The 15,538-nt window shown below is 50.9% G+C and overlaps 1 protein-coding gene across 3 annotated transcripts in view; it reads left to right on the top strand.

Moving 5' to 3' along the window:
- The first annotated feature begins 994 nt into the window (after positions 1-994).
- CPEB1 (cytoplasmic polyadenylation element binding protein 1) overlaps positions 995-15,538 on the top strand; it is a 34,295-nt gene continuing 19,751 nt past the window's right edge. For 2 of the 3 annotated variants that reach the window (XM_063412722.1, XM_063412723.1), the window contains exons 1-3: positions 995-1,130; positions 2,537-2,714; positions 12,046-12,234. In XM_063412722.1, coding sequence (XP_063268792.1) covers positions 2,639-2,714; positions 12,046-12,234 — 265 coding nt within the window. In that variant the 5' untranslated portion in view covers positions 995-1,130; positions 2,537-2,638. Of the gene's footprint in view, positions 1,131-2,536; positions 2,715-11,519; positions 11,782-12,045; positions 12,235-15,538 lie in introns of those variants that run through there. The other variant, XM_063412724.1, reaches the window with a different exon arrangement.

Consider the following 15,538-nt stretch of genomic DNA (forward strand, 5'->3'; position numbering starts at 1 on the left):
CAGTCCAGGGTTAAAAGCTCTTGCAGAAGGGATTTTTGTGGAAAGGCTTGGCCGTGTTCTCGCTGGTTTCTGTTCCTGTTTGGAGCAGGCCTGGTGCTGCCAGTTGTGGAGGCTAAATGAGAAGGAATGGGTGGGGCGTTCAGCTGGGTACTCAGCGTTATTTTGTCTTGCTAGTGCAGACTCCTAGGGAAAAGCTTTGCCTGTCGCTGGAAGTGTTTTTTTTAGATGAACAGGAGTAGAATGCGTTTCATTGGCACAAGTTTCATGCTTCTGCGAAGGCAGCCTGATGCGGCACTCATTTTTATTAAAGATGACTGGCAATATTTTTGTAATTTGAGCTTCTGTACTCCAGCTGCTCTTCATAAAGATGACTTAAAGCCTGTTCTCTCGGCCTGCAGCTCGCTTTTAGCCTTACCTGTTTCACTCTTGTGAATGTTTCAGAGCACCGGCGCCTTGTCTGGCGGTGGGCTCTGATGTGTGCTTGTGTATTCACAATGGGTGAGAGTATGGGTGTTAACGTCTTTGAAATAGTTCTTAATGTCTCTACCAAGCCGCAGGTTTGTTACAGAACCTCAACAGTTTGACTTGTGAAACAAGGTCCATGCAAGCCTGAGTTTCTGAACATTGGAGGAACAATGACATGTTTAAAAGGGGAATTGTGTGGTAGGCGGTTTGGGAAGGATGTTCCTTCCTAGTACCTCAGTTGATGGGGAAAGGAAGAGGACAGAGAATTTAGGCTGAAAGGAGGCTGCGGCCCCCCAAACCGCGAGACGTATGCCCCAGTGGACAATCTCTCCCTTTGTTTGATAAAGTTGCAGGACTCCTCTGTCTCCCTTATGGAGACTGGCTTTTCATAGCGTGATTCCCTGCACAGCTCTGAGCATTTAAATAGCCAAAGATCCCCGCCCTCACCGCTATAGAGACGCTAATAGTCCTAAACGAGCTGCGAGTTCAGCAGGAGTTCTCCAGCAATTGTTCACGTCCCTCCTGAAGGCGCCGTGCGAGTTGACCGCTCAGCACCTCATTCCTGCTGCTTCCAGGACTGTTTCCTTTGCTTTTTAGATGTATGGTGGGGAGTTGGAGGAAACGATCACATCGTGCGCGTCCAGTGACGGTGTGGGGGGTGGAATGTAAGTGCCAGGCATGGGCTGGGCTAATATTCCCGTCTCCACGTGAAGCTCAGTGTAGATCATCCTCCCTGAACGGTCAGCAAGGCGTCGTTTGAAAGTAAAACCAGCTCGGTGCTTCCGACCTGTTTGCGAGTGAGTTAGAACTGGAGGTTAGTGAGGCCTGAAAGTTGCAGAAGCACATCCAAGAGGTGCCTGTAATTAAGTGTCTTCTTGACAAGTACAAATGGTCCCATTTAGAGCTTCGGTGTGTGATGGAGGAGCAGGGGCTCGTTTGCAAGACTTGATGCTCTTCAGTTCTTTGGGTCTGAGTTTAACTTGATTTAATACCCAGTGTTCTGCTCCGGAGGTCAGGACTGGTGGGATTGTGCCTCCCTGCTCCTCTCTTTAAACCGGCGATAGCGATTGCTCTGGATGTTCGGGAGCAGAGTTCTGTAGTGGCTTTTGGGTGGCAGGTAGACCTGTCCTCGGCCTCAGAGCGTTGGTAGCGATGAAGCCCAGCGGCTTCTAAATTGTCAGAGGCTCAACCGGGATGCAGCTGCTCCCGAACGAGCCTGCGTGTCAGGGGCTTGTGAGCAGAGCTGCGAAAGCAGCTGCGCTTCCCGGTTCTCTGGACCGGCACCAGGGTGTGGGAGGGGTTTGATATTTCTCAGGCAGAAGCTTTACGAGAGGTAATCCTTTTTTTAGGATGGTCACAAAACCTTGATGCTTGTAGATCCGTGCCCATGGAGGGTTGTGCTAAAGCAGAGATGGGTTAACTAGGGTAACTACCTTTGTGGTCGGGAGCGGCTGCCTGAAGGGAAGATCAGGATTTTATCTTCTACCTTTCCTCAGGATTTGGGGCTGTTTGATTAGCTGGGAAGCAGAGTTGTTTGGGTTTTTTTTCTGCAAACCTGGAGTAATTGCTGCTGACTTGGCTCATTCCAAGATACTGTTCAGAACTCCAAGATGGGTACTGAGGTGAGCCTTGCACTCTTGTGTGTGCTGTGGTTCCTTGTTGATGTTTGCTTGGAGCATGAACATCCTACTTCTCCTTTGGTGTCAGGAGACAGATTTTGGGGTAGAAGGCGTGTGCCCTCGTTAATCAGTGTTAATCAGATCTCTGCTGGTGTTGTGATGTGCTGGAGAAAAACAGGAGGGAACTGTGTTCACAACCCAGCTGGTTTGGTGTGGCTGTTGGTCTAAAGTCCATCCCCGGTACTGGTGTGTGATGGGCAGTCTGCTCCTGTGTGCTGTGCTGACAAATTGCTGACCCGTTTGCTTAATTGCTTCTTTAATGCCAAGAATTGGGTTTGAGTGTTGCTAAGACCTAAGCTAATGTGAATATTGGAGGCAGTCCAGGCTTTCCACAATGTGTTGAAAGCTGAGTACTTGCCTATTTGACACACATCCTGGTTCTTTTTTACCAGAAAGAAGATCCTGTGAGGAGCATAAAAGACTGCTGGGATAGCCCGAATGCCCCTGCACTTTCCACTTGCAGCAATGCGGATATATTCCGCCGAATAAATGCCATGTTGGACAACTCTCTGGATTTCAGTGGAGTCTGCACCACGCCTGTCACAAAAAGCAAATGTGACACCCTGCCAGGTGACGGAGGGGGTTTGCTGGAGTGGGGAGGCACTTGGTGGGGCCTGGTGAAGAGATGGTGGTGGTGGTGGTAATCCTCAGTGGTGCAGGTGTTGGCATGCTTGGTACCAGGGGGCTTTGCTTATGTGCCTGAAGTGAATAATCCCTGTATTCCCTGGCAGTGTGGAGGTGCCTGGGAAGGCTTGCTTGCCTCCCTGTGGTGCTGTGGGTGACTGTGGGCAGGATGTGAGTGTTCCCTGCCTGACCTGCTAACTTGTGGTGGGAATACCTCTAGCAGACTCCTTCAGTCTGCCTCTCCTGGAGGCAGGATTCATCTGCTCTAAAGGTTAGCGGAGCTGAGCTGCTGCCTACATGGAAATTGCAAAAGAGTTTTGAAAAACTGTATTGGCCACAGGTCAGTTAACCTGTATGTAAGAGCACAGGTGGGTGCGGACTTCCCTGCAAAGCAAGCTTGGTGTGATGAAATCAGTGCTACAAGCTTCTGTTTCCTCCAGGCTGAGGGGAGTGGGCATGTTCTGCTGCCTCAAGACAAAAGTTCTGTGCCAAAGCAGAGAGTGTTTGGTCTGGTCTTATTTTTAGCCAAGTGAAGGACGTGCTTTTGTCCCTTTGCAGCAGCCCAGGTCTGCCAGTAAATGTACTTGTGCCTGATGCTTCTTTTGCCAGCACACATCTGAGCAGCAGTGCTTATGGTGCCAAGGATTTGGGCACTTGAAAGGGATTGCTCTTGCCTTTCCAGCCTCGGAATTATAGGGTCAGTAAAGACTTCAGCCATTATTGGAAGCAAGCTAGCCCCTCAGGATGTGTCCCAAAACAAAGTGGGGAGTGGAGGGCTGAACCTCTCCAGCTGATGACCTTGCAGGTTGCTGTGGGCAGAGCAGGTTTCTCTGCAGTCAGGTGGAGACAGAGTTGCCTTGGCCTCATGGGTAAGCTGAGGTTTAATCAAATGGGAGTGGAAAAAACCTCCAAATGAGTGTCTGGGCATGGTATGGGTCTGTTTGATGCCTGCACAGTGCAACTTTGTTCTGGGCTCGTTAAACCACTGCTACCAGATGACTTCCAGTGCAGCTTAATCTCCTGGATATTTTGAGGACTTAGCAGTGTGGACCAGGGGCTGATCTGGCCATGTGATCCCATGCTGGTGCTGCAGAAATACCTGAGGAAGTGAACTGCTGCTTCGAGGCCTGGATCCATGGCCAGCATTGCTTGAAACCTGCCTGGTAAAGTGGCATTGGAGGCTATGCTGGCTACTGCTGAGCAATGGGGTAGTGAATATTAACCAATTCAGGTTAGTGGTGCATTTTTAAAGATTTGCTGTTGAACTGAGCTTGTTTGTCTGTTTTTTTTTTGTCCCCTGGCACAGCAGTAACCAGTGCTGTATCTGATCTGGATGCCCTGGAAATGTAAAGTAGAAATAAACAGAAATGCTTTCCTTTATCTCCTTGCAGTGGGTTCATGAGAGAGTTGTTTCTGGCTTCCATGTTGAAATCTTAGCTATACCCCTTCCTATTCCACTTGGAATGGAACTATTTCACAGAACCTTAGATCATGTTCATGGTATTTTCTGATTGACTTTCAGCTTGCCAAAGTTAACCTGGTTTATAAAGGAGATGTCTCTGCATGGTAGAGCAGATTGGTCCTGTGAGGATGTGGGTTAGTTCTGGTTTTAGCTCAGGGCTTAAGAGCTGGCACAGCAATTTTAAGTTGCAGTGCTGTATTTGACTTTGAAAACTCTTCTCTGAGGGATGAGGGTGTTTGCCTGGGACTGAAGTAGAACCTTTTACTGACCTGCTGCTTGCAAATTTCTGCTTGTTCTGGTTTTTCCTGGGAATGTCTGGACCAGAGGGTCTTGCTGGTGCTGCCTTGTCTGGAAACTCTTGAGTTTCCCCGTGGTGTTAAACTGCTTGTTTCAGGTGATCAGTAAGTCCTGTGCAAGACCTCTCATAGGGCAAGTACACTAGCACTTGGATGTAAAAAAAAAAAAGAGTGCCTTTCTCTAGCAAATGTTATTTTTGCTGCAGGGAAACCAAAGTTGTGCTTTGGGGACACCCTAAGCAGGTTTTTTTCCTGCTGTGGCAGCTGAAGACCAGTCTCACCAGTGAGGGCTGGGGACCAGGGTGGGGGCCTTGGCCAGCAGTACTTACCCAGACAGGAGGGTTTCAGCTTGTGTCAAATCCCTTGTATAGTGACACAAATGCTTATGATGTTGTGAGGAAAGAATTCCTCACTCCCCAGAGGATACTGCTGCTGAGCCAGGGTGGAGGAGGGCTGCTTTGGGATAATGGAAATGTGAAGGTACTGATAAGAGAACAACCTGGGCCAGCAGTTACCAGCTGTGAATTTGTGGATGAGTCAGCATCTGCCAAAACATTGGCAGCTCAGAGTTACTGGTCTCCTTGCAGTCCCAGCCTTGTTTCCTTAATGCTGGAGCTGGGACCTCTGGGTAGGTAAGGAGGGCCTGAAAGCAACAGAGCTCTGCAAGCTTTGTCCTGTCTTTGGAGGAAAAGTGCAGGAGCTGCTCTTAATGTTTGATAGGTTGCTAATGAAAGTCTTCTCCATGAAAAAGCTGGCAGTGCCAGCAGGAATATGAATCCTGGGGCATCTATGAATCAGTTACTTTGACACCTGGACCCTGGCCTGGGTTGTACAGAAATTCACACCTGATGGCTGTAAGGCTGAGCAGCTGAATGCAAAAAATTCAGAATATAGTGCAGGTATATGGGCAGGTGGTTAAGCTTGGAACAGGTTGTTGGAGCTGTTTGCCTTGCCCTTGCATGAACTTGTGGGTAGGTGACCAATGGAGCAGAGACCCTTCATCTCATGTGGTGTTTTGTCATTGCTGCAAGTCAAGTTGCTTTTGAAGAATTCTTGAGTCTGTGGTGGTTTTACTTTGTGCAGGAACAACTGTAGTTAGACTAGATTACCATGGAACTCCTTGCTTGGGCAGGCTTAATGAATCTGGAGATCCACCATGAGTGTAGTAGCTATAACAGGTGAAAGGTTTGTCTTTATGCAACTTAAACTCTTTTAATGGCAGAGCTTGGGGAAGGGACTTTATTCCAGCAGTGAATGGCTGGACTTTAATCTCTCTGTGGTCCCTCAAGCTTTTCAGTTGTCATCTTCAGGTCAAACTAAATTTATCCTAGCTTGGAGTTGTGTTGAAGAAGCCCCTTGGAGCACTAAGAGGATTACACGTGGTGGAGAAGAGATGGCAGAAGTTCGTGACCTTTCATTAATGCTATTGGGGAAGCACGTGTGGAGACACTTTACTGACAGTGAGGCCGTGCTGGGATCAGTCCAGCAGCAGCCTGGGCAATGTGAGAGGACAGGCTGATTCAGCACTCCTGGAATCCACGCAGTCGGTGTTATCCTCTTCTGGGCAGAGCTGGGACTGCTGCTGCAGGTTCAGCTTGTCACACCTACAGTTGGATCTCTGTAAAGATCAGTTTGCAGCTGATGATAATCCTTGGTGAACTTGGCTGCCTTGTCAAAGCCAGCCGTGTTGGGATGCCCGAGGTTTGCGGGCAGCAGCTCCAGGAGCTCTCGGAGCACCAGGCTCAGGGTGCTCCCCCAGACTGTGGGGGTGCAGAGGTGTGGGGAGAGCTGTCACTGTAGAACCTGTCTGGTGGCTTCTGGGACAGGGTCATGGTGCTTCACAACTTCTGCCTGTCCGGCTGCCTCAGTCCTCTCTGGAGAAAGGCAGAACCTCCTCAGTGCAGGCCTTAGCCTTTAGTGGCTTTTAGTGTGGTGCTGGAGGTGGGAGAGACGGTGTGGCCTTGACAGAGGCAGGAGTTAGCATCTCCTGTTGGAGCAGCTGCCTGTCCTTGAGCAGCTGCTTTGCAAGGAATGTGGCTTTGAAGTTGTTGTATATGTTTATCACTTCTCTGAATAACAACGTGAGCAAGGACAGTTTCTTAACTGGCTGGTGGTTTGTTTGCCAGGCTTTAAAGCTGGGCCTTGCTGGGTAGAAGGTGCTGCTACCTACACCAGCTTTTGAAATCACCCTGTTCTTTCTGCAGGCACAACTTCCAGCTTGAGTAGAACTGGGAGTAAAGCTCCCACGGGAGCTTTTTGCATTCCTGTTCCTGGTTTCAACTGTAGGCAGTGCTTTGTTTAAAAGGAACTTTAGAGACATGTAGGTACCCCAAATGTCCCAGCAATGCTGATCTCTTTCATTAAGCTCTGCTCATTTAACAGCAACAAACCAGCTATTATTCTACTCTAACTTGACAGTCCATTGTGTGAAGAAATGGGAGATGCTTAAATGACTTCCTTTGGATGGGAGAGGCTTCAGGTGCCAAGTTCAATGTGTAAAGGCTGTTAGTTGTGGCCCATCAGGCTTTAATGACTCTGCGGCTGCTTTATTTAAGGAAAACTGAAGGACATATGCAATCCCAGACTAGCTGATGACTAAATCAGCTTCCTGTTTGGTCTTAACTGCAGTCAATTAATGACCTATCACTTGTTTGGCTCTCCAGAAAGTGTTTCTGATACTTTAATGTAAATTCCTCTTCCGTGCTTTGCAGCCCCAAGGAAACATTCCAGACAGCGCTGGATGCAGCTGATCTGATATGTGTAGTTTTGGATCAGGGAACAAAATGCATTAGGATGCAGAGACCCAAAAGGTAGCTCTGCTTACCTGGAGGTACTGAGGCAAGGGAGGAGCTTACCTGAAGCTGGCAGAACCATTCTGCCTGCCCCAAAGAAATGCTGGATGCCAGATACACATCCAGAATAGAGAAATTCCACATCTATACCCCAGAAAAAGTGCACACTTACTTCCCTTGGTCTTGTTGGCCTTTGGGTTTAAAGTGTTGCATTGCCAGGTCTCTGCCTACATAAGTATGGTGCTTCTCTCTACTGGGAAGTGGCTCAGGTAATTGGGTTTTGTATGAGATATGCAGGTGGAAGCAGGTCTGCAGAGCAGGAACTTGGTCTAGAGCTGTTGTACTCTGCAGTGGTCACAGATTGGTGGTGTTCCTGAATATCCAGCAGTTTTCTGATTTGTACTGAGCTCTCTCACTGAAGGTTTGCTGCTGTAATTCTGTGACAGTCTCTGTTACTCTCGGAAGAGGGAGGTGGAGCAGCAAGACTGTTGCAGTCAGTGCCTCTTGGTTTCTGAAGTAGCTGTTTGCCAGCTGCTCAAGTTTTTGTGGTTACGGAATAAGGCAGACTCCATCTGGCTGTGAAACAGGTTACGCAGCAGCGTCTCCACTTCAGGAACTTTTCAGATTACAGGGGAGATGCTTAGTTGTGTTTCCGAAAAACCTCTTGTAACTAGTAGGTTTATGCTGAACAAGTGCTTTTCTAAGTCCCTGATGATCTCCACTGCACTCTGAGAATACAATTGGCTCATCTGAAAGCTTTCACTTGGGTATTTGTTTGTCTCGTGTGCAGAAGGCACTTGGGAAGCTTAATTTTCAGGGATGCAATTCCCAGCCTTTACAATTGGAGATGTTGTGAAGTGTCAACGGCAAAGCAATGCTGCTGCTGGCTGCTGCCTTCCTGTTTGTCATCTGAAGGCTTCTCCCCCTGCCTCTGGCTTCTCCAGGTTTGGTTTGGAAGTTCAGCCTTGGTCAGAGCTCTAGTTTGTGGGATGAATCTGGTTTTGTCAGTGAATAGAGCTTACAGCTGAGCTGGGCTTATCCTTCCGCTGCCTTGAGTGCTTGGGGCCCACATTCAAGGAGGATTTTCATCTGTATTCAGGCTTTGGTGGAAAGCAGCAGGTTGGGAGCAAAGGGAGAGCTGTCCCTTTGCTCCACCTATGGAGGTGGTAGGATTGGGATCTGACTTGGTTCATGTTTGCATAACCATTCTGAGAAAACCCAGAGGAAGGAAAAATCCTGTTTGCTGGATTGTTAGCTGGCCTTCCCAGAGCTGGAAGGCTCAAATATCTGAACAACTTTGTGCTAGGTTGAAGCAGCACCTTTCCACACTGATGGCACAGAGATGCTGCTGCTATGGGCTGGGAACTGAATCATGCTCCCTGCTCCTTCTCCCTTAACCACAACCTGCCTGTGGATCACAGCTTCTGCTGCCAGGCCTTGTGGATCCTTCCCATGCAGGCTTAGCCTGTAATTTCCTAAATATTTTTCTTGTTTGAAGTGCCTGGTTGGTGCGGCCATGCTGCATACCAGATCAGGGGATCAAACCAGGCTTAAACCTAACTCTGTGGCTTGGTTTTAACCAGATGAGCTTCCCCAGCCAGTTTCCTGTATGGAAACACACTTGCCTAGAGTGGTGTGAGTGGGGAGGTGGGGAGCTGTCCTTTCCTGCAGGTGAGAGCTGAGCTCTGGAGAGCCTCACCTTCAAGAGCCTTTGGAATGTCTCAAATCCAGGGCTCACAGTTTAAGTCTGGAAAATGCAGCTTTCCATGTGAGCAGTGGTGTGGCAAGCTGTCCAGCCTGTGCTGCAGGGATCTCCTGGACGGGGAGGAGAGAGTCACCCATTGCTCAGAGGCCAGTGAGGGAGTGTTTTGTTAAGGACTTGGTTCTCATCATACTGTTAAAATCAAACCCAACAGGCTTGGGAGGCAGGAGTTCAGTCTCTCCCAGACGCTCGGGCACGAGCCCAGCGCAGCAGTGCTCCCTCTGCCAGGATGGTTGGCTTCCAGTGGCAACTCCAGGGAAAAATCCAGGTTGGAAGGGCTTGTGCTGGTGGTTGGTGCTTGGAAAAAACTGCAGTAAAGCATTTGGGTTGGGCTGTGTCGGGTTACAGAGCAAAGTTATTTCATATTTGGTAGAGGTTTAGTTATTAATAACTTGGTTATGACTCTTCAGACTGAATTTTTGTCTGAAATTTAATTCTTCCTGCTCTAGTATCTTATTAGTTTTTTCTGCCTACAACAATTGATTGCTTTGTAACAAATCTCCAGACTTTTGACTTTTAAAAATAACTAGTCCAGAAGTCTGTTCTCTTTGGTTTTTTTTAGTTGATGTTTTGACTGGATGACCTGTATCTGTCTTTCATCCTGGCTGGGAGTATTAAGGGGGAAGCAGCTTGGGCTGGCTGTTTGCTTCCGATGGGAAAAGGTCTAATTAAAAACTGCTGGTTATCTGAGTGGATTCTGCTCTGTGCTTCTGCAGTTAGAGCTGTAACTGGATTGCAGGGAGTTTGTTTTTAATGTGGTTTGAAGTCATCAGAGAGAATCATGGATCTTTTACTTGAATCTGATTTGGTTCGATTAAACAAAACAGTTTATTTCCTGAGAAATGTGGATAGTGAGGGAAAATATGGCTGGACACTGTGGAGTGAGTGCTTCCTGTCACAGATAAATTGTTCCCTATTTTCCTTATTTCTCCAGTCATGGTTTCATCCAAGCTGTTCGGATTCAAGTTGTGCTGTCTGTCACTACTCTGTGCCCGTGCTTCCCAGGAGATGAAGCTTGGTGGGAATTATTTTTTTTTGAGACCTAGCAAGATCCCTGGTCCCCTAAGGGAAGGGAGTCTCCTGTTGCCAGAGATCTGTGCACAGCACTTGTGCATTTTCATAAAGGCAGGAATGTTACATATTCATATGGACAAGTTATGGTTGCTGTGGGAACTGAGTTGGCTGAGTACTGTGTCTTGATCCTCTCCTCCCTATGTTAGAGGTGTCCAAAACAAGCAATCAAAAAACTATCTGGGAAGAATTGATGTAGTGAAATACCATGCTGGAGATGCGGTGTGATGCTGTCAGAGGAGTAGATGCTGTTACAGGTGCTTGGTAGTAACGTGACTGAATTGGCTCTACAGTTTCTACTAGTACTACTAGGAGTAGGAAACACCCTGGTGGATGCGATCCTGGGGGAGTGCTGTGGAGGAGGCTGCAGCTGGGAGGGGGGAGGGTGACATGTTGCCAACAGGTTATGATTTTATATGCTCTGATCCTGCCTGTAGTGTCTCAGTCCCCTCACTTGGGTCTGGAAATGCTTCACCCCAAGTTGCCATGGGCTGAGGGCAAGCGCCCTGCCTCTGGCAGCAGTGGCCTGTGTCACATGTAGGTTACCCAGCTGCCACCCGCCTTTGCCTGGGCTTTGCTCGTGGGCATCCGAGTGGCATGGGATGTGGATGCAGAAAAGGAGGCCAGGAATGCTGCTGGGCTGTCGGGGATGGCTGGGCCTTCACGTGAGGGATAATGTGACAGACTGGAGCGACTGCAGTGCCCGCGGAAGAGCTGGGAGCCTGTGTGGAGTGAGGTGTACATCTGATGGCACAGTGGGAGGCTGTGGGGGCAGGGGGAGGAGGAGGAGACAGCTGCTGCTGCTTGGGAGTTGGCTTATAAATGCCCTCTGACTCAGATTTCGGGTAGCACAGCTGAGCATCTTGTGGTTTCACCAGCCCCCAGATCCCTGCGTTAAACTGGAATTCTCAGACTATGAACCTGCTGTGTTTCCTTAGGCTGTTGGCACAGGCTTAAACCAAGGCGAGAATCCACATCTCCAGTACTATAGGCTTGTGAACACCCTGCAGGGGAGGGCTAGGAAAGGGGTGACCAGGCTGGCAAAAGGTAAACAGGCCATGAAAAATTCCTGATGTGAAATGGGTCTGCTCAGTCCTCCTCCTCCAGCATGGGCAGGATGTGCCTGCTCAGGCTGGACTGGGGATAAATGGGCTGCTCTCTGGCTAGTGGGGGTTGAAGGTTATCCTTGTTACTCAGGGGTAAACAATGCCGAGTCAGTGAGGCACAGTGGCCAGGCTCAACCAAACAGATTATGCCAGCAGAATTGCGAAGCTTTGCATCGGCTCTGAATCGGAGCCAGCAGGTGGAAGCCGGCCAGGACTAAAGTGTTTTTGGGTTTTGTGGGTGGAGGGAGGCGGGGACAGGAGATCTGGGTAGCACTAAAACTAACTGTGCTCTGTCGCTGCTGCTCTCGTCGTTGCTGAGGGGATTGCTGCCTCCAGCCTGGTGTCTGCTGTGCCGACGAGCCCTGCTTTGTGCTGCCTGCCTCCCCTGATTTACTGGAACTGCTCCTCTTTCCTCCTGCTACCGTCTTGACTGTCAGGGGAAATCTTATCCTTTTTTCTTACCTTTATTTTGTAAGAGCTGATGCAGTTCTCTTGCATGGCTGAGTGACGTCACTGTCAGCACAGTAAGCATCAGCAGCCTGGTCACATGCTGACCCAGTCAGTAATGCAGACGGGATAGGAAGGTGGAGGGGCCGAGGGGGGTGGGGGGCTGGATTCTGGACATATGGTAGCCCTCCCTTTTGGGGTGCAACTGCTGGTTGCAGGAGCTGTGGCTTCAGAGCGGCACGAGACCTGGCTTGGGGCTTAACGCTTTGGAAAACTCCTGCTTTAAAAAGAAAAAAGCAGCCCTGAACTCTCAAGCTTCTGTTTGTTCTCCATCCGAGCAGACATCCAGGATTCTGAAGAAGCAGTGGCAAGCAGGATGCTCTTCCCTACGTCCACGCAAGAGTCTTCCCGTGGCCTCCCAGACACCAACGATCTGTGCCTTGGCCTGCAGTCCCTCAACCTGACAGGGTGGGACAGACCCTGGAGCACCCAGGACTCTGACACTGCAGCACAAACCAGCACACAGTCCGGTGAGTCTGCTGACACACGCAGCAACAGTTGTTGCATTCTGTGTGTGTTTTTGGCCGGTTTCAAGCTAACGTGGAGCGATGTGCTTGTGTAACAGGGCGCTGCCGGTGGCTAATGGGGGCTTCTTGAGCCGTGGTGCTTGTGTAATGTGACAGCTGAGTTGGGGAGGCTGTGGCTGCCTGTGCCACAGCCCCCTCTGCTCTGCTGTCAGCTCACTGCAGATGAGAAGTGCCCGGGGTTGTTTTGCTCAGAGCTGTAACGCTGCTGGAGGAATAGCCTCACCAGGAGAGGAGAAATCCTCTTGCTGTGTTTGGAGGGAGTGGGTGGGGGGTGTGGTGTCAGGAGGCTGAACACGCTGGGTAGGAGTGAGGCTGAACTTCGCTCCAGCAGCCTGAGGAAATCCCTGGTGGCAGGGAGGTTTGCAGGTGGGGGAGGGTGCTTGCAGAGGGCCCCCCTGTGCCCAATTGCCAAAGTCCCGGCAGCCCTGCTCGCCCAACTCTGCTGTGGGGTGTGGTACAGCCAGCACCCAACAACTTCAGCCGGCAGCTCCCCAGCTGGGTGGGAGACTTGGAGGGATCCTTCTCCACTCCCACGCTCAACTAGAAATAGCGGGCTGTGCCTGGCAGTGGGCTGCAGGAGATGCAGTGGAATGGCTTCTTGTTTTAACTCTTCTGGTCCAGCACAAACCTACGTGATGGGCAGGGTGTGGGCTTGCAGCCACGCGCTGCTGGCTGGTGTGCCCTTCCCCCTTGAATCCTCTCCAGTCTGCTTGCGCAGCTGGGATCGGCTGGGGGATCCCAGGGATGCTGGGTGCCTCCTCTGGAGTGATGTGGGGTCCAGTTAACTGTTTGAGACACCAGCCTTCCCTGTAAAATCCCAGGAGAAAGGAGTGCTGCGTGCACAAACTTAATGCATCCTCTCAGCCTGGTGTTGGAACTGAGGGGTAAAACAAGGAAGAGTTCACTTCCTAGCCTCCGGAGCATGTAAAAACCAGTTTCACAAACGGTGTGTTCGTTAAAGTATCAGTCCGTGGAAAGATCTAGTGCTTTGGCAGAGTTTGTACAAGTACAGCCTGGTTGCTACAGAAACTCATCCCTTTATAGCAGCATGCTGCTGCTTTGTTAAAAGGGGAGTGCATCGCTGCGCAGACTTGGGTGACACAGAGGCCCCGGGCATGGAGTTGGTGCTGACAGGAATATAGATAGCTTTGTGGGGTGGGGGTGAGCTGGGCAGTGGGGTTTGCCTGTGTAGATGTTTGGAGGGACAAGGGGATGCTGTTCTGAGCACAGGAAGAGCTTCTGGGATGCAGCTCTGAGTTGCTGCATGAGTTGTAAAACAGTAAAAAAAAAAGTACTAGTGGGGTAGCAGAGTTTGAACAGCTCAATCTGCACAGCTCATTTGAGTTTCTACATTTAATTTCCCCAAGACTTGGCATGTGGGGCCTGGCATGGGCAGTTGAGGTCTGCCTGCAGCCCAGCTGCGGTAGCTTTATTAAGGCTTGCTCTGCTCCAGTGAGCAAACCTCCACATGGTCCTGTGGGCTTCCCCTAATGAACCAGGGAATACCACACACTCCTGCCTGTACTTTCATTGCCAGCTGAGACCTCGAAGGAGGAAGGAGAAACAAGTTGTTAGTGTGCAGTGGGCCGGCCAGGTGCCTCAGAGCTCTGCTCTGAGCCCCTTCTGGCTGTTGGCAGACTGGAGCCCTGCTGTTCCCTGTGTCACAGGGTCTTTAATGGATGAAGAGCACACTTGGAGCAGGTGATGTCCCCTGGAGCGACCCTGCTGCTCACAGCCCTGGCACTGGGCTTGGCGTGCAGCGCGCTGCGGAACGAGTCTGTCACACACGGAGGCAGGTCGGTGCGGATGTCCCAGCTCCACCTGCTCCTCCGTAGCCATCTTCAGAGCTCTCTTGGCCGGCTTCCTGCCAGCCTGCCTTGGCAGAGGCGTGGATGTCTCCGCAGTGCTCCGGCAGGCAGGCGAGCAGCGCTGGCATGAGCTCGGGGCGCGCTCTGCGCCTCGGAGTTTGGGTGGTGGGCTGGCATGGCCATGCTGGTGTCAGAATTTACTGCTAAGGAGGTGGAAGGGCTGCTGGTTTCAGGAGGGAGGTTGAGTCACAGAGGATTTGAAGGTGCTCTGGTGACCTCTGTGCTTACAGAGGGTGTATCTGGTGTCAGGTGCCCCCACTGACTGCAGTGCTTTGTGCTGGAGCTCCTGCCTGCTGCAGAGACTTGGGCAGAGCTGTGGAAAGGATCTTCCCTCAGGCACAGCCGTGGGCTCTGATCTGTGTCCACTGTGGATGGACAAGTGTGGTTGTGGCAAGTGTGGTAAAGCTGGTGGAAGATGGCACCCAGTGCTGTCTGAAGAGGCCTGCTTGTTCACTTCTGGCTCCTGGTATTTCCATTAGTGCACAAAGAGGGGGTAGCTGGGATGTGAAACCTTCCCAAGTGCAGCTGTATTGCTTATGTAGAGCAGCCTCTGGCCTTCAGTGGCTGTGCAGAGGGTCCAGTGCCCAGTGGCTGGGGGTGTTGTGATCCTGAGACAACATTCTCCTTCTCACTCCCACACTCTCTTTGCAGGAGAGCAGCAGCTGGGCCAGGAGTGCTTCATGGTCTGGGCTGCTGTTACTCTCCTGCGCTGAGAGCTGTGGGGATGGTATGCGCCGGCTGGGGAGGTGAAAGGCTGATCCTGTGCACAGCTTTGTATTGCTTCAGCCACCCACACCTCCCATCTATGTGGGGCCTTAGCCCTTCCCCAGCGTTCCTGGAGGAGTGGGAGTGGGGCTCCTCGGGAGCAGAGAACTTTGTAGTTCAGGAGTGCTTTCTGAGAGATTGTGGAACACTCTGGGTGGCAGTGTCCTGTGTCTGAAAGCTGTGTGGGTCTGAGGAGCTGGCAGATGCTGGTGCTGCCAGGTGGCCTGTCCATGCTAGGATGGAAAGAGGGAGGATACGGAGAGGATGTTGCTGTGTCTGAGTGCTACTGAGGTGCCTGTAGGGTTGGGGTTTCCATCGGGGTGTCGGGCAGGCAGGTGAGGCTGCGGCAGTGCTGGGCTGTGGCTGGCCATGGGGGAGGGCTGGCACTGCCAAGCAGAGCTGTTGTGCCGCTGGCACCCAAGCGTTTGGAAGGTTCCAGCAGTGACTCAGCTGTGCGGACCCACAGAGAGGTGGCTGGGAGGGTGGAAATGCAACAAAATAGCTAACAATCAGGCTAAAAATATTGCTGATGTGGTCCCCTGCAGTGCTGTGCTTGAGTACTGATGAGCTGGGACCTCTCCTCTGCGTAGTCCCTGCCAGCACAGGACTTCATC

This window comes from Prinia subflava, chromosome 15 (assembly GCF_021018805.1).
Source record: "Prinia subflava isolate CZ2003 ecotype Zambia chromosome 15, Cam_Psub_1.2, whole genome shotgun sequence".
NCBI classification, from domain to species: Eukaryota; Metazoa; Chordata; class Aves; order Passeriformes; family Cisticolidae; genus Prinia; species Prinia subflava.